This window comes from Pelmatolapia mariae, linkage group LG7 (genome assembly GCF_036321145.2).
Source record: "Pelmatolapia mariae isolate MD_Pm_ZW linkage group LG7, Pm_UMD_F_2, whole genome shotgun sequence".
NCBI lineage: Eukaryota > Metazoa > Chordata > Actinopteri > Cichliformes > Cichlidae > Pelmatolapia > Pelmatolapia mariae.
In genome coordinates, this window is record NC_086233.1 from 19,911,671 (window position 1) to 19,939,662 (window position 27,992).

Sequence of the window (27,992 nt, forward strand, 5' to 3'; positions counted from 1 at the left end):
CAGCTAGATGTGACACACTGGTCTGTCAGAGTTTACAAAATGAGCAGCAGAAGTAAAGTCGAAAGCTCTGGAACTCAACTTTGGTGATAGAGGAGGAAGATGTATCTGAAGATGAAGGCCATAATGATATTAATTCTGAATCTGATGATTATATACCAAATGAGGGAACTGGAATTTCTCCATTAAACATAATAAAGACAGCGTCAGGGCCCACTAGAATGTCAGTGACTCGTTTGCTAAATATCAAGTCAGGTTTTGACTAATTTAGATCCTCATTGAACCATGATCTGTGAGAGGTAAATAACACCACTGCACTTAATATTGATTGAAATAGTTAGTAACGGCATTAACAATGAGATATAAACAGTATTTATTGGACGCTTTTGGATAATTGCCCTGGGTCAACTTGAAGTACATTTTTTTTTAGGTTTAACAGTCACTTTACCACTTTAAAACCCAACTCTTAAGGAGTCATGAGAAAATTAAGTTATAAAATAACTGCGGTTCATAGATAGCACCCGAAGGAGAGTTATGTAAATATATTGTCAACCCATATTGACACAATGGGAAGCCTCTCTTTTACAGAATTACGTGTGCCAATGAAACATTTTAACAGTATGCCTATAAGAAAAACCAGCCTTGAGGCAACCATAAAAATGCTGTCCAGTATGTATTGGGCAATATAAGCTTTATTTAGCATATCTGGGTAACTAAACAGCCATTTAAAACAATCATGAATATGTTTGAACACATAGCAATATTTCCAGAATTGTTTTACAATTATAAAACACTGAATTTTGGCACCACACGGTGGTTAAAAACTGGTAAAAGACAAGCCATCTCTGCTCCAATACCTCCTGCTTGAACTGGATGTAGCGGATGTAGGCAAGTAGATTAAATCAGGGCATTTTAGATGAATCACTACATAAAGAGTATGGGCATACATTACATGAGAACCTGTAGGACAAACATTGCAATGGAGTCATCAGACAGTTAACACAATGTAAGGGCTCGAATGTGTAATCTCTGTTGAAGACCACTGAACTGTTGACTTACTTATACGGTTGATTTTGGAATCACAGTTTAAAGAGGTCTGCTCTCTGATAAAATTTAATCTCAAACTACAGCTTTAATTATCTCTTGAAAAGTCAATAGCCTCCATAGAGATTCAACATCAAGATCCTTATTATTGCGTAATTGTGCAGGAACTGTGTGGAGCGCAGATGTAGTCGTTCTAGTAACCCACAGTTATACAAGCTGTAATCTCTCTCCCTCCAGTGGTGTTTATTAGTAAGCAAATAAGGAAAAGCCACGTTAGGTTAATGCTTCTACGGGTGATGTTTAGTATGTGATGGCAATCTTTTTATAGACAGAACAAAATGCACACATTTAGGCTGACAAATATTCTCAAAAGTATGCTAAAATGATTTATGTACTTTAAAAAAAAAAAAAAGTAAAATATTTCATTTTTTCCCCCCAAAAATGAAACATTCCTCTACATGTTATTTAAAATGTATCCAGTTTAATTTTTCAGGAGATGAATATGTACACTTTTAATTTCATCATTTGCCTCAGGCAGTGAGCAGTTTACTGTATAATAGATTTACATAGCAAATACTGACATAGTATTCTGTCAAGGCATGTTCCAGCATCAAAATAGGCTTCAAAATACATAATATTGTTCCACATAAAATAGAAAATCGCTGATCATATTATAATTATTTTAGGGTATCCAAAAATCTGAACATCCCCCCGCCCCCATCAACGTTCTCTCGTGCGTGATAATTACAATGACAATCAGCAGTTCTTATAGATGCATTAAAAGGGAATAGCAGCCAGAGGGGGGGAGGGGAGGGCAGACAGGTAAAAAATATACTTCTTCTAAAGGATTTACTCTTGAGCAATCAAATAGATTAAGGCAATAAAAAACAAAAGAAAAAAAAACAAAACTTTTAGTGTAATTTGGCAACTCTCATTTTTGTTTTGCTTTCATCAAAGAGTCATCCAGCCTCCACATGACAGCGATTCAGGGTTTCTACTATCCTGAGATGTTTTCTTCTGCTTGAAGGCATCGGAGGACATAGAGGATCACTTGATAGCAGAAAATATACTGCTCCTGAAAAAAGAAAAGAAAAAAAAAAGAGGGAAATGTAAGGGAAAGCTTGGGAGCTACTAAGATGTGTAACTACTTAATACTTAAAACCAAATCACCTCTGTTTGGACCATTCCTTGTCTCTGAAGCCTCATGTTCCTGACAACGTCTGAAATATCAAACTACCAAAAGAAAAGAAAAAAAAAGGAGATTAGAAGTGATACTGAAAAAAGTTATTATTAAATTTATAAGATGAAAAATACCGACATCTGCATCTTTACTGATGAGACCCAGAACCACATCAATGCAGATGAGGGTCCCTGAACGACCAATGCCTGCACTGCAGTGTGTGATTATAGGCCCCGACAGATGAACGTGCCGCATGTAGGATATGAACGTGAGCAGCTGCTCAGGTTGTGAAGGTGTCCCATGGTCAGGCCATCCAGTGTAGTTTAGATGAGTAACAATCTGGTTTTCATTAGTCTGGAAAGAAGGAAACTCATATGTCAATGTGGACAATTCAAGTAGAAACATCTTAAATTAGGGATGTCAAACATAAGGCCAGAGGGTGAGAAACAGTCCAGCAAAGAGTCCAATCCGGCCCACTGGCCTGCTTTGGAAAATTAGGAGTGTGTAGATTTTGGACTTTCAACTGTACTTTATCAATAGCGAAAGCTGTAAAACATAAGACCCATCACCCCTAATTAGCATTCATATTACACCACAGTAATAGTCTGATATTAATAAAACTAAAAAATTAAACTTGATGTGAAAAAACATTTTAACTAAAATAAACATACAAACTAAACTACGATGTAAAGTTTGACATCCCCGTCTTAAATTATCTGCACAATCGATCTATACACCGATATACATGATATATATTTACCTGGACATCTTTGACCTCGATGAGACGGATGACGAAGTTGTCCAAGTGCTGGTCTTTGATAAGTGTTATCTGCAATCTGTCATCCACCATCTCTGCCGTCCTCGGCGTGTCCGGCCAGTACCGCTGACATTTGACTTTCCCCCCCTCAACCTCCTGGGTCATCATTGCAATCACATTGGACTTCTGCTCCCACACCATCTGCCAGAAGTCCCCTAGAGTAGTGGGTAAGGGTCCTTGACAGGCAATGTACATGAAGTTCTCATCCTTCACCGACATATTAATGAAGTTGGCGTTGATGTAGCCTCCGTCTTTGCCGAGGACAACACGAGTTGTGTCAACTAGAAGAGACGTCACGAAAACCAAGTTTCAGGATTAAAATTTGAATTCAGAGAAAAAAGTACTAAAAAAGCCATTAAAGTACAGTAGATGTACTGTATATAAAAGAGGATGTAGCCTCAGACCATGAGAAGAGACACAAGTGCTGTGGTTGGAGCATGAGGGGACAGTAAACATTTTATGGACAACTTTGTGGTTTCAGTTGTCAGTCTTATTTAATAGAGAAAGTCTCTACATCTTAAAAGTGTGGAGTGTCTAGGTGTGGGGAAGAGGGAACAGATAAAGCATAGTATCATAATATATTGAGTGGCAATATTGTATCGATATATCCATCCATCCATTTTCTTCCGCTTATCTGGGGCTGGGTCATGGGGACAGAAGCCCAGACCTCCCTCTCCCCAGCCACCTCCTCCAGCTTATCCAGGGGAACACCAAGGCGTTCCCAGGCCAGCCGAGAGATATAATCTCTCTATTGTGTCCCGGGTCTGCCCGGGGCCTCCTCCCGGTGGGACATGTCCGGAAACCAGGGGGCATCCTTGTCAGATGCCCAAACCACCTCAACTGGCTCCTTTCGATGTGGAGGAGCAGCGGCTCTACTCTGAGCCGCTGCTCAGATCAAATGGCCGAACTTCTCACCCTATCTCTAAGGGAGAGGCCAGCCACCTTTTGGAGGAAGCCCATTTCCGCCACTTGTATTCGCAATCTCGTTCTTTCGGTCACTACCCACAGCTCGTGACCATAGGTGAGGGTAGGGAGCTAGATCAACCGGTAAATTGAGAGCTTCGCTTTTACGCTCAGCTCTCTCTTCACCACAACAGACCGGTACAGCGTCCGCATCGCTGCAGCCGCTGCACCAATCCGTCTGTCGATCTCCTGCTTCCTTCTCCCATCACTCGTGAACAAGACCCCGAGGTACTTAAACTCCTCCACTTGTATCGATATAGGGACACCAAATATTAGCATCTTATTATATAAAATGTCAATAAAATTATAACTCTTTAGTACTAGCATAATAAATCAATTACTTATTCAATCTAAAATAGCATTTAGCATGCAGGACGAAGTTGGTAAAACTACAATGGAGGTATCAAAGAAAGAAATCAGGAAAGTGCTGTCTATATCAAAATATGGACCCATTTTGGAATTTCCTAAAAAAAAAAAGAGAAAAAAAAAAGGATGGAATATTTAAAATGAGGTCCACATCAAAGTAAAATACTCTTGGGATAATACGAGTATAAGGGCTCATGTCACAAACTGCCAAAACTTGCTGAGAATGGCAAGGTAATCAGCTCAACCGAAAAACCAGCCAACACTGGGCACACTTAGTTTGACTAATCTAGGTCCCAATTTAGAAGAAGTCAAGAAATCACCTATTTTATGTGAAAATATCTGCATCCACACAACACTGAGAAAAAAAATGAATAGGGAACTGCATGTTAAAAAAATAGGAAGCCAGGTGTGCGACATTTCTCTACAGTGAAGTCAAGGGTGACGTTGAGGAAAGTTTGCGAAAGGGTTGCAATAACTTGTGTTGGAAAAGGTCATAAAGTAGAAAATATTGGAATATATGCTATTGTAATGTGACAATATATTTGAAATTCAATACTATATGCTGGGTTAGTATCATTATAATATCTTATCTCGTATTTTTAGCTTTCTGGTGATTCCAGTTACTCTGACAGTGACTTTGCTTTCAGATCCACACTTCGTTTGTCACACATGGACCAAGACAGGGACCGCTACAATGCTCAAACTGAGATTTCACAGCAGTAGTCTACAAACCAGTCACAGTGGCTACATCCATCGTTCATATACAGTTCATAGTCCATGTTATTAATAGTAATCACATAGGGAACTGCTAGTTTTTCTTACAGGGGACAATATTCTTATAGCGGTTCTTCTTCTTGTTCTCCTTCGTCTGACCGATCAAACAGTCATCCAGCGGCTGGAGATTCTGAAGATTCTGCCAGAACGGAAAATGGATATTCAGAAAAATCTAATGAAAACTATTGTCATTTATTCTTTGGCAATGAAATTCAAAGAGTCATACTTCAAACTCCTGTAGAGGCACTTTCTGTTCCAAAAGTCCCCTCATCGTGCGAACCACACTGTTGAGCTTTTGTCCTGTGTACTGGCCTTCAGGGACCACTCTGACAAGGGGCAAAGAGGTCAGCTCGTCCTCTGTGATGATTGGCCCGTCTGTGCGAAGACATAAACGAGGGAATTAAAAGTTTTTTAAGTAACTTGTGACAATTATTTACATGTATTGTCTAAGACATTGACTCCTACCATCTTTTGACTTTGAGTTCATGTTTTCAATTGGCAGTTCATCGCTTCCCCACGTGATTTCATCATCGTCTGGCTGCCCAGCACTCATCTGCAGGTAGCTGTTGGTTCAACACAAACAGCCAAGAGGTCTTAATATAAATGATGTACAACCTTAAATCTGATGAGTGGACATCTAAAAAGTAAAATCGTACTTTTCATTGTGTGGATCGTCAACACTTTCCTCATTCCATCTCACCTTTCGGGAGTTCTGCAGTAAAAAAACAACAAACAAAAAACAAATGACACAAACAAAACAACATCAGAAAAAACAGACGGTTGTTTCTGTGGTTTCTCAAATGGCGAGTTTGATTTGTACCTCAGGAGAATCTTCTGGTAAAGAAGAGCCATCGCCGTCAGTGTCCTCCGAAAGCTCTGTGCCCTGCTCGGTCTCTCTCCTCTCTCCTAGTTCACCATCATAGTCTGTGAAATATGGGAATGTAGTTTATGTTGGGTTTTTTTTGTTTGTTTTTTTACACATTTATAACTTTCCATTTCATTCTGCAGCCTGTGTGTGCTATACCTATAGGTGGTATGACAGGACACAGCTTAGTCTTCATGCTACTGTCGCCACTCAGACCTGAAATAAACACGAGCAGGTTGCTTTAGAAAATATTCAGAAAGAAAAATACACTCATAAGACAAAAGTTTAAAAAATACAAGTGCATGATTTTACCAGTATTTCCATTGCACTTGTCGGAGCTGATGGGTAGAGAGGCCAGGTATGTGTTTGGGTTCTGGTCTGGTGGTCTGGATACAATAAGATGCACCAGGCCTTTAGTTTTACGGATGGTGGTGACAGCTTTGGTATGGGACACACCTGTCATTAGCTCTTCATTCACCTACAAGACAGAAAGCCAGTCAATCAGGGCTGTATACAGTCTCAGAAAATCCACAGAAAATACTTTCTTTACTTTGTAGCCAATTATTTACAAAATGTTCACAAAAAGAAAATGCTTTTTGTAAATATTTTAAATTCTGTGTTATTACAACACAGAATTTAAGAGATTCATGTTAAAAACAAACAAACAAAAAAGTCTACAAGTAAATCACAATGTAATGTGTTTTGTTTAATAAAGCACATTACAAGTCCAAAAACACTCACTTTAAGCAGCCTGTCTCCTACTTGCAGCTTGCCTGAGGACTCTGCTACTCCTCCTGGTGTGATGGATTTAACAAAGATCCCCCTCTCCCCTCCAATTACGGAAAACCCCAGACCTCCTGACGGCGGCTTCTCCAGATCTACCTTTATGATCTCTTCCTGCGTTTTCAGCAAACAAATGTGTCATTCGACACTTCAGTAAGTTACTTTTTTTGTTGGTTTGGGTAACTGTCTGCGTTCCATTAACAATAACACCTGATGAACTCCACCAACATATTTCATAGCTGTTTGCTTGGCAAAACATAACCAACACAAGAACATGTTTTCACCCCCAGGCACCAACATAATTAAAAAAAACAAACAAAAACTCACCTCTAAAGGACAAAGTGCTGCGAGACCTTCTGTATCTCTTAATTCTTCCCCTTTAAGGAACCCTTAAACAGAAAACAAAACAAAAGTTGCAGTTACACTTATCCCATTATTACTTTGGTTTATTTAGTTTTTATTATCATCACCTTTTTAAAATAAAGTTTTCACACCATCTTTAAATATTTGGCAAGTAAGAAACTTGATACGAGTAAATCTATTCTTATTTAGATCGATTTATCAGTGCATCTGTAAGTCACATTTCTTTAGATTATAAAGCATACCATTCATGGTGGATGAAACTGTCGTGCTAACGTTGTTGTTGAGAAAAGAAAGACTTTTCTGCATAGGACAAACTGGCTTTCCATCCCTGTTAGAGTAAATAAAAGAAAATAAAAGTTACCGAGATTATTGTTAAGATCTTGTATTTTCTGTAATGTGCAATGCTATAAAGACAAAAAAACATAAAAACAAGCACCAAAAAAAAAAAAATGTTATTCTTTTTTAGTGTAGATTACCTTGTGGCTTTTAGCGTGAGTTCACTGGGGGAGTGCTCCAATAGCCTAGTGCTCTCACTGAGAGTCAGGTCCTGGGTAGGGGCCCCATTGATGTAGTGGATTAGGTCAAGTGGCATTAAGCTTCCTTCTTTAGAGGCTAATGAACCTGGAAGAATATCTTTCACATATAAGACTCCATACAAACTGTCACTACCACCATCCAGTACCAAACCTGGGGAATGAATAAAGAATAAAAATATTTAGATTTGATTCTTAAGGACTAATTTCTGATGCAACATTTGGGAAGATTTTCAAGACATTAGTGGCTTAATGTGAGACACACCAGTGATATTTTCTTTTCTTAATCAAGGTTGTTTCTTACCCAGTGGTTCTTGGTTCATCTTGAAGTAAATGTCAGGCAGCAGATGAGCTTCTATGGGGGGTTTAGGAACCTCCAGGACCCTCCCTACCACCAAATCAACCACCCGAGGGGCAGCACGCACAAGATTGACCACCTCAGTGTGGCCCATATCGCTCACATCAGTGTTATTCACCTGTAGACAAAAACATTCATTCAATGTGTAATGGTTTGGGAAACACAAAGGATCAGAGAGCCAGACTGTTTCCAGTTTGTACTCGATAACCGCCTCTATATGTCTGTGTAGGTTCTCAGTCATCCAGGTCATAATAATTGAAGGAGCTTGGAAAGAAAAGCGACTGGACTTCTTTAAGTTTCCATAGTGTCCATTGATGTAGTTTCACTCTTTAGTTGCATACCTACAACTGAGGCAGTGGAGACTGTCAGAAAATCAACTACAGCAAGACAGCTTCTTAGAAAACAGAACTAGCTTTACCCCGATCAGATTTGCACACTATTAGACCTCTGCCTTAGCACCACATAATTTAAATACAACAAGGGTTTCTGCAGACAAAAACATGGATGTGCCATGGACTACCCACTGTCTTCCAATGTAGCCAATCTTTACATGGAGCTAGTAGAAAGTAAAGTTCTTGGCTCTTTCAAAGGGACAGCACCTAGCCACTGGTACCGATACATGGTACAGACTGTTCACATCAACTCAGTGGAAACAAAGTCACCAGGGGAGACATAAAGAATAATAGTTTGCCATTTCTGGACCGTGCTGTGCACATTGAGGAGAACGGAAACCTCAACATTAAAGTTTAGCCCACACACAGAGACAAGTACCTGCTTTCTGACTCCCACAACCCTTTGGAACACAAACTTTGAGTAAACAGGACTCTGCAACACCGGGCAGAAAACATTCCCTCTAAGCTAGACAGAAAAGAAAGGAACACACATATGTAGAGAAAACTCTTAAAACATGTGGTTATCCCAACTGGGCTTTCATCAAATCAGCAAAGATGCACAGTAAAGAAGGTCACCAACTAGGGAGAAACAGAAGGACAAACGGACAATCCCTTATGTAGCAGGTTTGTCAGAGAAGCTCAGGAAAATTTTCTCCGAGCACGAAAACCCAGCCACACACTCAGACAAAAACTGGTTCATGCCAAGAACAAAACTCCCAAACACATACTAAACAACAGGCAAACCAAACAGCCACCTCATAAACACATGGCACAAGACAGAAGAGCCACCTCAACAGGACAACACTCTGCATTTAAAGGAAAAAGGTCACTCTTTCAATGATGCTAATTTTCACATTTTAGACAGAAAAGGCAGATAGATGGCTTTTTTCACTCCTCTTGCAAACTATGTCCATGTGAATAACCATCCTTGAACAGAGGGGGTGGCTTGCGACACCAGCTCATCTATAATCCAGTTTTGAAATCCCTTCCCAGGTGTGTTAACGCCCACTTACATCTTGCGTCAGCTGATCTCAATACGTCACAAGATAGGGTGAGGCAAGGTCTCACAATGATTTCACCTGAAACCTCTGCTGATAATGATAATCCACACGCTTTTTCACACCTTGGCACATTGTGAATAATGGGAATTTATACCGTGATCATTCGGTCCCCGGGCCTGAGCCTTCCATCTCCTTTGGCTGGATCCTGGATGATGTCATGGATGTAACATCCATGATCATTGCCTTCAGTGAGGGTGAACCCAAGGCTGCCCTTTTCTGACTTCACCAAAGAGACCTGTAGCTCTACTTCCTAGCAACAACAAAAACACATAACCTCAGTAACAGGAATAACATCTTGATCCCCATTTTAGTGGAAACCCTAAAATGATTAGATTATGATTCCCTTCCTCAGTTCTTACTGGGACGAATTCATCTCCATCCTGTCCATTGCCAGGTGCAGTGAGGTTCAAGGGCAGAGGTAGTGGAGGAGGCAGGGGATCTGGGCTTGGGGAAGACAGGGAGGACACCTTCGGAAAAGTGGATGACTCCAGATCAGCTCCCATTGGGGATGAAAGTCCCCTGACCAAACATCCACAAAGCCAAAATTTAGCAAAAACACTAATAATCACATTTATAACTGATAATGCTAATCGAGTATTTAACATTAGGTGAATTACCGGTTGCTGAGGTCTGATCTTGTCATTGATAGATTTGAGGAATAGAAAGCTGAGCGCATGTTGTCATCCAGATGACCACTGCTGTCGTAGCGTCCCAGTCCCGGGTTGCTACCGGAGGTCTGGTAAACACCCCGCTCCCAGTTCTGCCTGCTGTTCTCCACAGAGCCTGCGCTGAAAGCTTCTTCCACCTCCTCATCCCCATCGGTGCTGTCGCTGTAGCTGTTGCGTCGGCCAGGGGTTCTGTGTAGCAGCCTCTCCAGGGCCTCTTCCACAGGGCCCTGTTTCTTACTCCCTGGAGCAGACGTGAGCCTTTCTAAGTTCAAGCTGGGCTCTCCAAATGTCCCTGGTGCCTTTCTAGGCGATGGCTTAGGTGTCTAGGAAGAAGTTTGGTTCAATTTAAGTTTTCAACTAATGCTTGAAGGACTCTCAGTGATGAGGAAAATATTAATTGACTCACCAAAGCTGCAGTGTCCATCTCAGGAAGAATGCCATGCTCAGGTCTACAGAGAAGCAAAGTCACCTCTTGACCAGTTCCTCTCAGAGCGGATATCACCTCCTACACAAAATGTAAAGGAACCACAATTTCAAACATATTATGACATCAAATAACTTAGTGTGATTTTTAAATGGGAACTGAGACAAAGTGTATTACATACATGTTGCGAGAGTCCTTTGAGTGGGGTTTGATTGACACGCAAGATGACATCACCAACTTTGATACGACCGCTTTCTGCAGCTGGCTGGCCAGGAAACAGTTTTTTAACCCTCACCATGCTGGAGCCAGGGGGTTCGTTGGGGATGTTCTCCTCTCGGCTAAAACTGAAACCCAGCCCTGATGTGTTTTTCAGTAGGCACACCTCAAACACATTATCTGTGAAACAGAACACATGAATTTGCAGTTATTGCCATAGATGGTCGATGAATGGTCACACAGAATAAGATAAAATATAAAACCAGAATGGATGAATTATAACTTATTATGATAACAGCCATGTAATACACTAACAACCTGTAGACGGTGTACCCAACCTCTTAAAATTACATGCAAGTAAATATAAGGAAAGGATGTTCTATTGGGGGTGTGGGGGGCTCAAAACTGGATTTCATTGTCTGATTTGGTAAAATATTTAGGATATTGTATATTAGGAACCTGACTAAACACATACAACTTCAGCACACGCCTGATACACAAAACAAAAAGTGCTTTCCCAACTTGTATTTATAGCCAGTTAGGGAGAGCACAAAACTAAAGAAAGTCCAGCTCTGGTTGCAGAAGAGCAATTTATGTAGATTCTACCCATCTACTCAGCTCTAATAGAACAGCAGTGTGCAAACGATGGGTTGTACACACATGCTCATTTGATCTTGGTGTAAGTCTTGGTGTAACACTGCTAAAAAAATACATTGTATGACCAAATTTGTTTGTTTACAGGTGGACACAAGTATCAAAAAGAAATGGTGCATATACTCTTAAAAAGTCTATTAGCCTTTTTAAAACTCAAGATGGCTGTTGGCAAAAGAAGAAAATATAATTTGTTATTCAGAGTAACTATAAAGTAAATGTCAAATCACATATGTTCAATAATGTAGAAATTTACTTTAGAAGTCTGAAACTACCCTCTTTTTTTTTTCTTTTTAAATCATTTGCAAACAGTCTCCAGTAGTACAGGAATTACTCTTCGTTTCCATTACATCTCCTGGATGGACCCTTACATTCTCACCTACAGCAAAGCAAACTCGTATTGCTTATGGTTGCACAAGAGTTAGAGAAGGTTGTCTACTATTCCTAAGATCAGTGGCTTGATCTGCTGCATCCGTATGTGGAAGCATCCTTGGACAAAATACTGTAAAATGCCTCTTAAGCACCTATCTGGGCTTTAAAAAGTGGCTGCAGGTTGCAGTATAAAAGTAATTCATGTGCTAGGTGAGGGTAAAAAAAATGAAAAAACAGCATTATAGAAACTACAGTCGTTTTACCATGACTAAACTAAGACAGGGTGGAACATTGACCAACTAACCTAACTTACTTGATGGTGCAGTTAGATTAGTTATGCAGGTAAGTTAATACATCAAAGAGCTGGGCAGTGGAGTGGGGCATGTGTTGCCTTGGAGCAAGAAGGTTTGACCTGCCCAAAGACCTGCCTGTCAGGTTATTCTAAAGTCCCTTTTTGGTGCCATGGTAAGTGGTTATCTGTCTCTCTGCGACTGCCTGTTGAAAGGATAAGTGGCTCATTTTTTTTTTTTTAAACCCTTAAAATTAAAACAATAGCATGGTGTGCCAGGATGAGAGGCTGGGTAAAAGAGTCTTCATCCATTAAACACGTGAAATTCACTGAATTGCACAGGAAAAAACTGGCACAGAATGAATATTAAATGTCTGAACCTAGCTTTGTTGCAGTGCTACGAAAGAGGTCAAAGGATAATCCCTCAACCTGCACTTTGCTGTGCATTTTCAATGATAATTAGACCACTGAAATTAGACCACAGAAAACAGGAAAACGCATTATAGGGGGTGTTAAAATAGATCTCCAATCCCAAAATAAACCACACCACATCCTTTACCTTGTGTGATGAAGCTGTACTCTGGTTTTTCTTTGGCTTCGAGTGGCTGCTCCTTGTTCTTGGTCGGATTTCTGTCGTAGCCAGTGCTGGCAGATGGTGGAGTGTTCTTAGGTGTGAGGGGAGCGTGGATGCTGTTTGCAGGTACGTGACCCCTCTCCAGCAACAAGTGCACTGTCTGAGCCATGCAGGAAGTAAAACTAAATGTTAAGATGCCAGCTAGGCAGCAACATAATTTAAAGATACTGCTCACATGGTGGCTCATGGGAACTGTCATCCCCTCACCTGCCCGGTGTCTCTGAGAGCCTCTACCGCTTGTTGATGAGTGGCCCCCTCCAGGCTCTTTCCATTGACGGCCACCACACGATCACCTAAGCCGCAGACAGGTGATGCCCAAAGACGAAAGAGTCTAAATTTCATCTAATTTCATTTTTTCCTTTGTGCTACATATTTTTTACACCAGTGTCTACCTTTCTGTATCCTTCCATCAAGCTCTGCAGCACCTTTTGGTATAAGACCTTTCACATAGATGCCTCCATGTCGGACAGCAGTGCCAGCTCCTCCCTAAGATAATGACAGAACTCTTAGTGAAATGAGCCAAAGAGAAAATACGTAATTCTTTATTTGTCTGTGGGGGTTGATGGCAGGGTTGGATGTGTTTTATATGATAACTGCTTTATCTTTATTGTGGCTTCAGAACTGTGAAGAGAATATCAAACTTTACAAGAGAAGTATTTTAAAGTAATTTTAACAGAAAATTCAAGACCAGAAGTTTATATTTCAAAGTTTTTTGGATCGGGGGTTGAATGAAGCTTATACTTTGGTGCATAAGAACTGTCACAGGTGGAGTAGATGATGATTTTGAAGTTTAGCAAGTTTTGTCCAAGACCAAGTTAAAACTTGGTTTTAGACACTATGAATCATGACAACATGACACAAGCTTCTTTTCCTCTTGTTCAAATGACATTTGAGGTGGATTTTGTGATTCTGGAGTTTGCGTAGGTATTAAAAAAAGCTCTTATTATTTTTAAATCTTCTAAAAATTTAAAAAGATGTCAAATTTCATTAATACATCAATGTTTGCAAACCAAATCAGTATTCTAACCACACAAGTTCACGTGTGACAGCAGTCTGAAGACATAATAAAGTGATTTGTTAAAATGGTTTAGTGGTTTAATTAACCCAAGTCAATCATATTCAAAATTCCAGAGAGACTAATTAGAGCAGTGATTACTCGCATCATTTAAAATCCCTACTGTAAGAGATACCGTGACATTTCTTTCTTTCAAATCCTTCTTGATTAAAAAAATAAAGTTCACATGCATGAGGGTTAGTATTACCACAAGAACGTCCAACACACGGCAATAAGAAATGAAACCAAACCAAACAACATGTGAACTGGATGAGTCGGGGGGGAAAAAAAAGGTGCAAAACAAAGAAAAGGGTGAAAACCTTGCCGAACAGTACCGTGACACTTAAGCCCAGGCTGCTGTCTTTTTTGGACAGCTCAATGTCATATAGTTCTCCTGGATGGAGACTATTGACCCCTGAGGCATTACCATTTAAATTTTCCATGATGTTTTCCTGCAAACAGAGAATAGGGCATTACAGTGAATTATCACAAGCCTGAACATGCAGAAAGAAATCAAGGTGAGTGAGTAGACTGACTAAACAAGCCGATCCAGTGAAAAAAAACACACACAAGGAATATCATGCAGCATACAGTTGCAAACAGCCTTTCATTGACAGTGTAAATGCAATGACAGGCAAATGTTATAAAGAACAGGCAGTTAGTTGTGCCAAGCATCAGGTTATATATAATGCTTGTGTATAGAAAACAAACAATCATATTCTGTTCCATTAACATAAGCAAATTTCTACTAGAAGACACAATTCTGTGTATTATACTTAACAGAGCTCCTAATTGAGAGCCTAGGGCAATGTATAAAAGTAGGGAATCCATTGAAATGAGTCCATTTAAAAAATAAACAAACCTTTTTGACCTTTTGTTTCTCTTGACTACTTGAATAAGTTTCCTCGTCCATGTCTGAATCTCCCCGGTCAGAATGCTCAGAGACTTTGGGAGCTTCCAGCACTTTAGATTTTCTAGTTTTGGGAGGTAGAGCTGGTGGTGTAGGATCAGGACCTACATTTGGATGTTGGGCAGTGGGTGCAGCTTTGGCAGCACTCCTTTCTAGGTACTGCTGAACTCCACCAGGGGCTTGGCTGGTTTTAGCCATAATGCTCGTCTTAGAGTCTTGAGAACTGAGGGAAGTGTGCTGTTGAGCTGGTGATGAGTTAGATGACTGTATGCCAGCACTTTGCTGTGGAGGGCTGGGGCTTCTTGTTCCTGCATGCTCTTCTGAGGAGGTATCAAAGTCTAGTTCTTGTTTCTGAGCAGAGTTAAGGGACTTAAATGAAGACCTATGCTGGTAGGGTGAATATCCTCCAGGAGATTCTGTCGGAACAAAAAAAGTTTTGGGTAAAAGTCAGGATCAATCCTGACAAGGTGCACATGAAAACAAAAATTATACTTGTAACCCTGATTTTACCTTTGTAGAGCCTCTCTTTGGGCTGTGATACGACGAGAGTAACGTCATCAGGAGAATTCTGAAGTATATCAACCACGGTCGTGTGAGAAAGTCCTTCTAGGCTTTTCTCATTTACAGAGATCAGCCGGTCACCTGAATCAACAAGACCACCGTTGCTCACACAGACAACAACTCTTCATATTCACAGCAAGAACGAAACAAACTTAAGAGCTAACCATCAGCACAAGCAGACAACAAGAACACTATCATCAGAATACGGAAGGTAGAAAGTGGCAACAAAAAAGTAGCATACCGGGTTTGAGGCAGCCATTGATATCAGCGGGACCACCGGGAGTGATGGAGCTAATGATGGTGCCAAGGTCTGCACGGCCAGAGTTCTCTCCTCCTACAACTTGAAACCCTACAGGACAAACACACACGCGCAAATGTATGAACCCAAAACTATAAACAGTTGCATGCAAATGTAGAGGCAGCCTCTGGCAAACACCATTTTTGTTTATTCAGCTGAAACATTTGCACACAGCAAAATTACTGGTTATCCAAGTCCTTAAAATAGAAAAGCAACAGCTTGCCTAAGGGGGAGTTATTCACTTCTTTAACTCAGAAATCTGTCAAGTATACAGCATGGCCAGGGTTCCCCCAGCATTTCAAGCAGTTTAAAGCAGTTGTCAAAACAGCAGAGACTGTGTAAAATAAAACGAATTTTATGAATATATTCATTCACTTTTACCTAGTCCGTATTTCACATCTTTCTTCAAGTTTACAGTTGTGATCTCTCTCTCTGGAGATGGTAACGCATTGACCTTTTTCTTTAGGGAATCTGTCCAAACAAAAAACATTAAATACATGACATCTTTTGTGACACAGTTACATCCTTTTGTGAGTTTGGTAAGCAGGGAAGAAATGCACAGGCCACTCTGAAAGCACTACACTGTAACTACTAATCAGTTCAAGAGGACATACAGTGTAGCTGAAGGGCTCCCTCTTTAGTAGAACTGAATAACAAGCCTGAAAAGCTTGGCTAAGCTGGGATGAAAGTTTCGTTCAGTGCCAAGAATTAAGCTATTAAATGGTGGGAGCGGGGCCAAAGCCAAGGTCCACAGGCATCGAGCACTGAGAGAAAAGAGACTGGACTTTTTTTTGTGTATATATTCATAGTTTGCTAAATCTCAGAGAGATATTGTTGAACAGACTAGAGTTGTAGAGACAGAATGCTAAAAATGAGTAATAATTGGTATCTGTGGGAACAAGAATCACGTTTCCTTACGTACCATTCACAGATGCTGGGGTTGAAGGTGGTCCAGAGGAATTGTGCATGCTAACACCTGTGAAAGAATGCAACCCATTAATAAGAGCATTCTTTCAGTATTTCAGGTATGACCTCTACACCTCTGATGCTGTGCACCGCTCTTCACAGGTCAGCATTCTTACCTACTACATATGCTTGGCCAGTATCCTCTATGGAAGAAGAGTCAGATTCTTTTTTGGACATGCTGGTGCTCCAAGCTGCGCTGCTGAGGGATGGTATGCCAAATGATCTGAGAAAGCAAAACACAGATGAGAAAAATGAGGTGTCTTCTACAACGCTGAAGACACTCTCTTAATAACATTAGGCCTCTGAAATTTCTAAGCTAAAAATCACAGGTCATCTGTGAAGCTGACACAAGGGGGAGCAGCTGACACAAAACAGACTTGTTGCTTACTAAAAAAGGCACAATGACACAAACACACACTAAGGCGCATGTACACCCACACACAGACCCCCAGAGGGTCAATTACAGGCTGGAGGTAGAGTTTTATATGTCTCTGTAGTGCAGAGTAGTCTCAGCAACAGATCCTCAGTAACTTTAGTCTGCCCTGAAGAGACTGACAGTGAAACCTAAACACATGCGCAGGACCCCATACTGCGGGAAAAAGGCATTGAAGGACCAATAAAAAGATAAGAAACACATAGTTTTCTTATTTATTCTTATTTCTTATCATAAAGTTAAATTCAGCATTTGCTCATAATTTCTTTTCATTACGTTTCATTAAGCATATGGGAAATAATCCGGGTCTTGCTTTTGACATGCTTTGCTTTTCTCAACTCACTTGTCCTGTTGGTGTAGGATGGAGTCTGTGTCTGAGCTGGCTCGCTGATGTTGCTGGAAGTGAGAGGCCAGTTGGTTGGCTTGTGGCTGACTAAGTCCGCTGTGCGACTGACCACGATACAACTCTGCCAGTCTGTCCTCCGGAGACTCTGGCATTTGCCCGAGGTTGTGGTGGGAACGACTCATTGCTCGGGGATTGGAAAGGACCGTGGAGGCCGCTGGATTGAACCCTGGAAAGTGAAGCTCATCTTGGACTAATACTGAGCCAGACAGTGCCTTATTGAGGGCTGCCTCTGAGTATGAGATTCTCTTCAGTTGGTCTGGGTTGGAGCGTGTCGATAAACTTGGAGCCAGGCTGCCCGAACTCGCCGTCATACCAACAGCATCTCCACTCCGAGAGTCGAGGGAGTACTGCAAACTGTTTTCTGGTGAGCGGGAACATGAAAGACATAAAAGTCTGTCATTCTATAGTAATAATAATCATTAGTGCTTATTAACATGAGGCGGGTAATTCCAAAGAGCTAATTCGTTGATTTATTCCAATTAGTGTTGCCTGTGACAGATGTATCAAGTTAACCCTCATCTCTATTAAAAAACAAGCAGCGCTTAGCTGGCTATATATTTACATCTTTCTAAACATGAGGTGCTCTTCTTGCTTACCTAGGTCTTGCTGCTCCTGGTTGTTTTGGCGAGCCTTCATCTGCAGGTGGAACTTATGCTGATCCGAACACAGCTGTAGCAAATACTGACATGTCTTGTTGCTGTCTGTCTGAAACAGGTGCTTAATGCCATCTGATGTGTTCTGAAGGCAAATCTTCTTTTTCTGGAGGATTACAGACAAAAAAGAAAAAAAAATTATAATAATAAACAAAGTGAAAATGGCCATCAATTGGATTACACTATAGTGGAAAACAAATATTGGTATACTGTAGTACAGGTTTATGTCGAATAATAAGAGACAAGCGCATACTGCAAAGGAAATCTTCTTTGTCTCCCTCCAGGGGAACCTTAGCACTGGGGTACGATTTCCATTAAGGACTTCAAAAATGAGCACCCCCTTGGAGTAAACACCCAGCATGATCCCTGTCTGAGATCTCTTCTCAGGAAGCACTCGATGGAAGTGGACTCCATATTCTGTCAGCTTCTGGCTCATCTTTAAAGACAAGAGAGATGGTACTAAGATACTCAAATAATAATCAAATTAACATAGAAAACGGTAACTCTCCAAATGAGAACCAGGGGTTAGTTTTTTTTTTTTTTAATTAAGGTCGATGAGGAAGCAAACATCTGTTTTTGTAGTCTCCAATGAGACAAAAAATACAACAAAATGAAATTTAAACAGACATTTTGCTCTTGTTACAGTACTTATTTTTGGTCAAACATACACTGCATGTCAGTCCTTCTGCCAAAGTAAACTCTTTGGTATAAAATAATCATTTACATCACAAAATAAAAACCTTGAGTTGCAATTTATTACTGAAAAAAATAACTTCAGCCATAACTGAATATATTTTTGATATCGATATGAAAACTGAATTTAAATGCAGTCTACTTTATTATTGCCAACCTTAAGGAACTCAAACTCCGCCTCAGATTCTGTTGCTCCGTAGTAGTTGCTGTGAAGCTTTGGCAGATCCTCCCTGATGGTGGCCTGGCCCACTTTGTCCAAGACAGACATTGGGAGATAGTGCTCCATTCTGAAATAAGTCTTCCCATGGAGCTGCAGGATCAGGATTAATGAGATTATTTTTAAGATACTTTTATTGTTTTATATATACAAGAGTCAAACGAAATACAATTTTTTTTAAGTCATAAGAGAAAAGACACTTTTAGTTGACTGATAACAAATAGATAAACAGCAGAGTGGGTACCTCAGGCTGATAGTCACCAAATTCAGCCTGCAATGCCAGAGAAGCCAGCAGCATGGCATCTTCTGTTCCGCAGCGCACTCTTTCCTCCAAGATGTCCTTCCTCAGCTGTAGGTAGTACTGATGTTTGGTCATTGCGTGCCTATAATCCACAGAAAATCACTTTAAGTGGTTAATATGCCAACATGAACACACTGTGTTATTTTTTTGTGTAACGACAGCACACATTTGGCATTTAGGTTTTCCAGCTAATTGTGTGCAAAATGTGCACTTACTGTATTAAGTTGATATCTTCAAGGAAGAATTTGATGCGGAAAAAAAGGTTAAAAAGCATGTCAGATCTCCTTTTCTTGGACTCCTCCTTCCATCCCTCTGGGGCCACTTTGGATAATTTGGCATCAAGATCAACGAAGAAAAACTCATTTTCTGTGTGTGATTTTCAGGATGAAAGGGTTAGAAAGTCAAGTTAGGCTGGCTTAAGTTTTGCATCTTTACAGGAAATTGATCAAAATGAACAACTAAAACCAACCAAACCGATATTTTTTATGTGCATTTATACACTTTTTAACTTTCCACTTCAAAAATGGAAACATTTATTTTGAATACAATTTGAGTTATTTTTAAAGAACTTTTAAAATGCTTTTTTCTTATGTGAGAATGAAGACCACTGGGGGCAACTACTAAAGACCAAACAAACAAAGAACAACTGTGAAACACTTACCAAAATCCCAAAATAACACAAGAAAATGCACATCCATTCTCTTACACACACCTCAAACCACAAACACACAATACCTTTGAGGTATGCGAGGCCGAAGAGATGATGCTCCACAAGTCCAGTGTGAGCAACCACCATGTCAAAAACGTCTTTACACACTGCCTTGATGTCACAGCTCAGCTCCAGCTTTTGGCCATTGAGCAGCACCACACCCACCTTCCGCTGCACTTCTTCCACCTTCCCACGTTTCTTGAGTTAAGGAATACAAAGCATGGAGTAATGGTTTACAAACAGAGATAAAAATATGAATTCTTTGGCTTCAAGGTGGCATAATTTTACATTCTCACCATTATTGACGAGGGAACAGATAAGGGCACGCAGGGCTCGCTGGCCATCTTCACAAACTCGGGTCCATGAAAGTTCTACCACATAATAAAAAAGTCACTGTTAGACTTAAGTTTTATTTTACCAGCACACTAAAGGGTCTTTTGAAAATTACAACTGCCCTCTCACCCATGACATAAAATATGCATAACACAAATACTTCACACTAAGCTGCCACTTTATTAGGTATACCTACTCAGTTGCTTGTTAATGCAAATATCTAATCAGCCAGTAATTTGGCAACAACCCAGTGCATTTAGGCATGGAGACATGGTGTAAACGACCTGCTTAAGTTCAAGCTGAAAATCAGAATGGGGAAAGAAAGGGGGATTCATGTCACTCTGAATGTGGCACGGTTGTTGGTGCCAGATGTGCTGGACTGAATATTTCAGAACAGGAAATATTCCCAAGGCCAAAATTCACACAGGCTCACTAAAATTGCACAACAGAAGTTTGGAAAACATTGCCTGGTTCAGTGATTCTTGATTTCTTCTGAGAGACTCAGATAGAAGGGTCAGAATTTGGCCTTAACAACATGAAAGGATGCATCCATCCCACCTTGTATCAAGGCAGCTGGTAATGTTGTAATAATGTGGGAGATATTTTTTCTGGAAAACCTTGGGCCTCTTAGTACCAAACAACATAACCACCTTGAGTATTGCTGCTAATTACGTTTATCCCTTTATGACCACAGTATGCCCATCTTGTGACGGTTACTTCCAGCAGGATAGCATGCCACAAAGCTCAGATCATCTCAAACTGGTTTCCTGAACATGACAATGAGCTCACTGTACTCAAATGGCCTCCACAGTGACCAGATCACAATCCTAATGGAGCCCCTTTGGGATGTGGTGGAATGAGAGATAGGCATCATGGATGTGCAGCTGACCAATCTGAAGCAACTCTCTGATGCCATCATGTTAATATCCACCAAAATCTCTGAATAATGTTTCCAGCACCTTGTTGAATCTGTGACACAAAGAATTAAGATACTCTGAAAGCAGAACGGGAACAACCAGGTTCTAAAAAAGGTATAACTCATAAAGTGACCAATTGCGAAAAACACTTTGTATTCATATGATGCTTTATAGTGTTGTACACATTTCCTTGTTGATTTTTTTGTTTTGTGTTTTTGCTATAATTGAATCTCACATGAGTCAGAAGAGCAGGACTCCTCTTCCTTAACTCATATGCTGTTTTTCCAACTGGAAACCTTTACATCCTAAATTCCACCAATTATAATCAACCACAAACTAACTAAAAAGTCTAGTCTTAGCAAGGGTGCTTAATTTATTGGCAATATAATATTCTATAGTATTTGGGGTATACTGGGAACAGTAACACAATTGTTACCATGCTTACCAATTGTGTTGATAAGCATGGTAACTACTATTTGGTATTGGGTAAATACTGCCAAATTAGACCATCCCATAAGGGAAAAAAGGGAGAAAAAAAATCCACACGTCCCACAATCCTACATACTTTTAATTACTATAAGGAGGCTGAAATGAATTATGTACTCCAGTCAGCAGTTCATCTTTAGAGCATCAACAAGTTTGCTGCCAGTGAGCTCATGTGAGTCAAAATTATACATCCATCATCAAATATTGCAATGCAAACACGCTTCAAGGCCACAAATGCTCAGAACTTGGATGCTGTTCTAGAGTTAGTGTGCTCCATAATGATTAAGGAGCCGTTCTATTTAAATAAGAATGTTTTTGTAAAGAAAATAATACTGCTACATGTGCAAACCTTGAGTTTGCGTGGAGGTACAGAAGAGGTATAGAGAGACTCTTGAAGGGCCAAGGGGTCATCTGTGGGGTAGAGGTTGGCCCTGGACAGCCTGTGGGCCATGTGGGCCTGAAGCCGCTGCACTTCCTCCTCCTGCCTCTGCAGCAGCAACTCTGCTCCAACCAGAGTGTCATCAGCTCCCCCCTCATTTTGCCTGCAGGGAAAAGAAGAGAAGAGGATGGGCGTCAGAAGAGTCTGATGCTGTCTATAAGCAGAAAGGAAGCTATTCTCTCTGTGTGAGTGTGTGGTGGGGTTTATCTGAAGATACGTCTTCTATTTGCAAGCTTTGTTTCATTTTTTATGTAATGGACAAGTTTAAAGCTAGCAGCAAAATGGCTTTTTGTGTACAGCTGATGTTTTCGCTTTAGCATTCTGGGGAAAAAGGGAAGAAAAAGGGGCTCTGCTGTGGGACAAATTGTTGAGCAGGCTGAACAACAGCAGGCAGTTCTGATCTATAATGCCAGAGATTAGAGAGAGACAGAGAATGTTGAATGTGGATGTCACATTAGATGACCTCACTAGTGAAGCATGGAGCTGACCCTGCTGAGCCACACCAGCTGTATGTTTGTGGCTTAGAGTACCAAACAGGATAGCTTCCACAATCACCAGGAGTTTTGTGAGGTGGGGGGTGGGAGAGACTGGGCATTACCTGTGTCTGTTTGCATTGTGGCTTGACAGTGACAACGCGTCATGTTCGGTTAGAAGTGCCAGCTGGGAGCCATACCTGCCAATTTCACCAGGTTTCTTAGCTAGAAAAGACAGCAGAATGTCAGTACAATAAACAAAAACAAAGGAAAATGCACATCAATTAACATGAATACTTAGGTCCATCATTTCATTTTTCACTGACAGTGGAAAAGAATTCTTACCTTGCGCAATCTTACATAGTGAAAGACAACATGCAATTTGTTTAGCGGCATCAGGCAATCAAATAACAGCAGTTGATTGGAAGTTACCTCAACATGGGAAACTGCCAGGTCTGCTGCTGTGCTTCTAAATCAAGCAAAAGCAGCGGCACTTCGCTTTAAGCCTAAAAAGTGCACTATGAAGTCACTGTAAGCCACTGCGGAAACTGAGTATTAGCAGAACAGCCACAGCTCAGTATGGCTCTCTCATGTTATTATTAAGTGACTGATTTATTCTCTTGCATGCACATAGCCAAGATGAGTTACATGTGTGCGGCACCTATCACCTGTTAGTTACATTTCATAGTATGCTATGTGTGGGTGGGATCGCCATTAAAAGCGTAATAGCAGTAAAGGATTTGTCAGTGGCGTCTTTTACCTTGCCTGTAATCTGGATCAGAGGAGGCGAGTGAGGGGCTTTCACTGGATGAACTGTAATCACTGTGGTACCTGTGGTGGGTGTGGACTGGGTCTGGCAACAGAGAAATTCATTTGAAAATTATGTATTATACAAACCACACAGTACTATAGTAATAACAATAATAACAACAAAAGGGATAACTTCATGCACTTAATACAAATTAAGGTGTTAAGGTGAAGCCGTGTATTTGTCAGTGTTACATAAAACAGAGGTTTACAATAAGTTGTATGAGACTTTATGGGGCTAGGACAACATATGAATTGATGGGCGCATGTTTTCATTTACTCCACAATCTACTGAAACCAAACGGTGACACTAAGCCTGTAAAATAACACACACAAAGCAGGATTTAGTCATGCTGTGGGTAAACACTTCTAATGAAAGGCATATGTACCTACAAGGAAAAGCAGATTTAGCAAGTGTATGCAGGCATGCCTCCAGTCAGGTTAGAATGCTTTTTTTTTTTTTTTTTTTAATTTAAGGCGTAAACTTTTGCCTTGCTAGACTGGGTGAACCACAGCACCACAGCAAGCACAGACCAGTTCTCCACAGTTAAACTTTTCTCAAAGCAAAGCCCAATTAACTCAATAATAACCTAAAAATCTGTGGTAACTGAGAAAAAACAAACAAACAATATGAGTCAATCTGAAACCTACCCTAATGTATCATGTGCTCTTTGCATTGTACACAGAACTTGAAAATCCTGCTCCTCAGTACCAACTACATAGCTTGAATGAATGGGATTCCCAAGTCACTGCTAAGGCATTTTATTTTACAGTTTCACAAAACAACAAAGTTCACCTTGTACTGATCTCTGTCTTACGTAAACATGTTAAGCAAAAAAGCATTGTGGCCCGACAGCCACTATAATGTTACTTAGAGGAAGGAGGACTGGTTGGACTATCACCCAAAATAGTTTTCCATCTTCCAGTGGACGGTGACTCATCATTTCCTTTAACACAAAAAGGTGCACAGAGGAGCAGTCTTGTGTAATTTACAGCAAATTACCCATGCAGTCACAATGACTTACATTTCTGCTTCAAAGCCCTCACTGAGACATACATACGTGCAGTCACCTGCCTTTATAGTTAAGTGAGTTTTAGAAACGCTGAGGTGAAGAATACAATGCAGAGAAAAATTATCATCATGAAAAAGTTTTTTCTAAGAAGAGGAGCTTACAACAGCTAATAAAAAACATATTTATCAATATGGATTACTTAACAACACTTTACTGAGCTTCACAGAAAGGAGGAAACATGATAAAAAGCAATAAAGCATTTGATTTTAAAGGAATCTACTTCTACTATCTAGCTCCCATTACTCAACTACGATGTTTTGCTATAAGTCAGAATGAAACTGAAGGTTATTTCAGTTTTATCAACCTTGTCAAGGAAAAAAAAAAAGAATTATAACCCCACTGTTTAAAAAAAACAAAACAAAAAAAACCAACCCCACACTCCGACTCCCTAAGTCTAGTGAGGTCCTGGAGGTGCTAAAAATAACAGAAAAGCTTGGAGCCTATCCCAGATAAATTTCATCCAGGGCGGAGCACCCATTTTGACAGGTCGTTGGTCAATCCCGGCAACCACACTTACGAGTTTCCTCCTCATCTAACCCAATTGTCTTTGGACTATGGAAGCAACCGAAGCACCTGGAAAAACCCATGCAGAAAAGTCTGAGCCGAGCTGTGAGATTACCACGCTGTGCTGACCCACGCAAAACATAAATATATTTTTATGAATGTGTCAACCTGAATCTGGATACAGATTTAAGATGATTCATGTGCCACACACTCTTTTTGGTCATGGAAACAGCACTAAATGAGTTAGTTGTAACAAAGACAAGAAAAAAAAAATCACCCCAAAACCCCCCCAAAAAAACAAATAATCCCCAGGACCAACGTTTTCAGTGTGTCAGGCAGTGCTTTTAGGTCATTTCAAAAAGTAACAGAGAGGATAACAGCTGAGTGGAGAGTGAGATTTTCCTCATAATGTAAATGTTTAAAAGTAAGCAAGGGAACAGAAGGGTTAGAGAAATGCCGAGTTCAAAAAAGATGTAGTGCAAAGCTCATTCTCAGTGCCACCAATTATACCAGCTTTATTCACAGGAAAATATAAAGGAAACCATTAAGGTAAAGGTAAATAAAGAATGCAATAAAAATCCTTCTTTTTCTTAAAGATTGTAATGACAGAAAAAAAGATGAGTACTTCTGTTGTTCATATGTTTTGTTTTCTGGAAATACTTTGCGTGAGAGAGAGCACTCCCCACAAACTTGCTGGAAAAGCTGTCTCTACATAACAGTTTCTACATACTTTAAGGCAAAGAGCATCAATTCTAGGAAAGAATTATCAAAGCATGCATTCACCACCAAGCTTTCTCCAGGCTGCACTTCATCTTTCATTTGTCCTCACATACATGTTTATCTCCATGATCTGACTTTATGTAGGTGACACCTCTGCATGTACTACAAGTGTCTACAGTCCTTCAGTCTTTAAGTATTTTACACTGAGAAAAAAACCCTACTCTGACTGTGCTCTGAGGTTATTTAGTGCCTGGAGGTCAAGGGACATTGGACATTATTCATAATGTGAAGAGGAAATAAGTTAGGTAGCTTAAATGGTTTAGAAATAACAAACAGTCAACAGCTTTTCACAAAAAAACAAACACTCAGTAATCTCATCTCCTGCTGACTCAAATAGAATAATTAAGACAATTTCAAAAGGCTGTGATTTACAGACACACCTCCCCTTCCTCTGGAGCAGCAGCGTTCTGTACTGCTGTCCAACATGGACCCACCCCGGCAGAAACCCACATAATCTGCTGCCAAGTGCCGGAAAAGTCCAATAATGTTAGGAATTCCCTCATCTGCTACGCATGACTCCTATTACAGCCTCCAGTTCGACAAGGAAAGCTTTGACTTATTTAAGACTGACACCAAAAATGGTGTGTGGGGGTTGGGGGTTTTCTTGGAACTGTTTGAGACGGAAGAGCCCAGGTAGAGACATGCCCATGCACACAAAGGCATGCACACAAGCACACAAACGTGAGCGTTACAATACATTTAGACAAGACTTGTAAATGCACGCACACACAGAAGGGCAGTCAAGGGCTGTTTAACCCTGTAAAACCTGAGACCACTGACCACTGCTGTGCCATCACTTTCCTGCAGAAAAGAACAGAAAGAAGTGAGAGAGAGAAAAAAAAGAAAAGGAAAAGAGGTCTCTGCCAAGAAACACATCCAACAAGGCCCCCTCCAAATGGTTTGTACTCAATTAGGCCCCATTCATGGTGTAGCCAAAGAACAGTTGGCTCACCCTTCGCAGACACCCTCAGTCACTTCTGATGGCAGTAAACAAAGCTTCTCTCCAGGATGCTTTGTAATATCCATCATTTAATATTAATGAATAGTTCAACCCACTCAGTCTTCTCTGCACATTTACAAGCAATCACAAACACAACAGTAATGCCATCTTTTCCCCACAATTCCTTGCTAAAAATCTCAATTTTTTAAATATTTACCACAATGTTGGGATGACTGCAGCGTGTGGCAGTCATCCCAAAGCTTTAGTTTAAGTTTCTTTCAGTTTGTGGATCTTAAATTGGAAATATCTGCTGGACTTTTTTTAGTGACTCTTTAAATCTGGACCTTGTTTTTGTGTCATCTTAGCAGTTATATGAAGGTGTTGCTCATGCTACCCATAAGGTGTGAAGTGACAAAGTCTTGCACTTTCATGAGATGAAGAAAAAAACCCAAACCCTCAAATCCTCTAAATTACAATCGATACAAAGCAAAGGGGAGTGAAAGAAAAGAAGGCAAGAAGGTACTTGCTGGGGGATGAAAAGCCACAGTCGAGGAAAAGAATGCTTGGTTGGTGGTTCAGTCAGCATCAAAAATAGCTGCGAGAAAAGCAGGGAGGCTGAAGGCTGGAAGGAGCACAGAGTGGGGATGTTGCAAGAACAGCAAGAGAGCAAGAGGTAGAAGACAGTGGTTTATTGTATGAAATCGTTCAAGCCTCATGCGCCTTAAACGGCTCTCAGCTGGCCAAGAGACATGTGACTCACTGCATAAACTTACTTTACTAAGAATTTCATAATCTCCAACAGGAAACTTAAAGCTCTTATAACACATGACTGACGTGTTAAACAGTTCTGTTTGATGTCCTTGATTTAAGCATTGTGCTATTATTTTAAGACTATTTTTCTTTCAGTCTGTACACACTGAAAGTATGTAACTAGTTTGCATCTATCCTTTATATGCATGTTTATAGCCATAATAATAATATTTTTAAAAAAAAAGGGATTTTGTATATAACATCTCTGACAGTCAGCAGCAGGCTAGAATTAAGCCAACCTATAATTACTGGTCACTGTAGCAATGAGTCATTCTGTCTAAACCTTGCTGCCCAGCCACCACCAAGCCAGCACCCGGTTCCCCATACTTCACAACACTTACGTGGTAGTTACTACAGATGGATACGCAACTTGTAACTAGTCCAACTGTCTGGTTGCTCACTTGATCCCGTTGCTTTCACTTTTTTTTGTCTTTCAGATCAGGTCAGCTGATGACTCCATGCTGTGCCTGATAAATCCA

The 27,992-nt window shown here is 40.4% G+C and overlaps 1 protein-coding gene across 3 annotated transcripts in view; it reads right to left on the reverse strand.

Annotated features, from left to right (window-relative positions):
- Positions 1-679: 679 nt before the first annotated feature.
- Positions 680-27,992, reverse strand: part of ptpn13 (protein tyrosine phosphatase non-receptor type 13) — a 49,649-nt gene continuing 22,336 nt past the window's right edge. The window contains exons 8-49 of one of the 3 annotated variants that reach the window (XM_063478324.1): positions 23,360-23,452; positions 22,725-22,824; positions 22,037-22,229; positions 20,248-20,322; positions 19,978-20,149; positions 19,458-19,608; positions 19,186-19,324; positions 18,882-19,034; positions 18,285-18,467; positions 17,975-18,137; positions 17,316-17,739; positions 16,656-16,762; positions 16,496-16,549; positions 15,955-16,044; positions 15,517-15,624; positions 15,225-15,356; positions 14,667-15,130; positions 14,140-14,256; positions 13,143-13,236; positions 12,958-13,043; positions 12,676-12,850; positions 10,770-10,984; positions 10,571-10,669; positions 10,114-10,487; positions 9,856-10,015; positions 9,591-9,746; positions 7,990-8,161; positions 7,629-7,839; positions 7,395-7,480; positions 7,117-7,178; positions 6,748-6,903; positions 6,319-6,484; positions 6,166-6,222; positions 5,962-6,065; positions 5,798-5,853; positions 5,607-5,704; positions 5,368-5,516; positions 5,190-5,280; positions 2,982-3,319; positions 2,360-2,575; positions 2,212-2,274; positions 680-2,116 (exon numbers count right to left, since the gene is read on the reverse strand). In XM_063478324.1, coding sequence (XP_063334394.1) covers positions 2,039-2,116; positions 2,212-2,274; positions 2,360-2,575; positions 2,982-3,319; positions 5,190-5,280; positions 5,368-5,516; positions 5,607-5,704; positions 5,798-5,853; positions 5,962-6,065; positions 6,166-6,222; positions 6,319-6,484; positions 6,748-6,903; positions 7,117-7,178; positions 7,395-7,480; positions 7,629-7,839; positions 7,990-8,161; positions 9,591-9,746; positions 9,856-10,015; positions 10,114-10,487; positions 10,571-10,669; positions 10,770-10,984; positions 12,676-12,850; positions 12,958-13,043; positions 13,143-13,236; positions 14,140-14,256; positions 14,667-15,130; positions 15,225-15,356; positions 15,517-15,624; positions 15,955-16,044; positions 16,496-16,549; positions 16,656-16,762; positions 17,316-17,739; positions 17,975-18,137; positions 18,285-18,467; positions 18,882-19,034; positions 19,186-19,324; positions 19,458-19,608; positions 19,978-20,149; positions 20,248-20,322; positions 22,037-22,229; positions 22,725-22,824; positions 23,360-23,452 — 6,380 coding nt within the window. In that variant the 3' untranslated portion in view covers positions 680-2,038. Of the gene's footprint in view, positions 2,117-2,211; positions 2,275-2,359; positions 2,576-2,981; positions 3,320-5,189; positions 5,281-5,367; positions 5,517-5,606; positions 5,705-5,797; positions 5,854-5,961; positions 6,066-6,165; positions 6,223-6,318; positions 6,485-6,747; positions 6,904-7,116; positions 7,179-7,394; positions 7,481-7,628; positions 7,840-7,989; positions 8,162-9,590; positions 9,747-9,855; positions 10,016-10,113; positions 10,488-10,570; positions 10,670-10,769; positions 10,985-12,675; positions 12,851-12,957; positions 13,044-13,142; positions 13,237-14,124; positions 14,257-14,666; positions 15,131-15,224; positions 15,357-15,516; positions 15,625-15,954; positions 16,045-16,495; positions 16,550-16,655; positions 16,763-17,315; positions 17,740-17,974; positions 18,138-18,284; positions 18,468-18,881; positions 19,035-19,185; positions 19,325-19,457; positions 19,609-19,977; positions 20,150-20,247; positions 20,323-22,036; positions 22,230-22,724; positions 22,825-23,359; positions 23,453-27,992 lie in introns of all 3 variants that reach the window. The other 2 variants (XM_063478323.1, XM_063478325.1) reach the window with 2 other exon arrangements.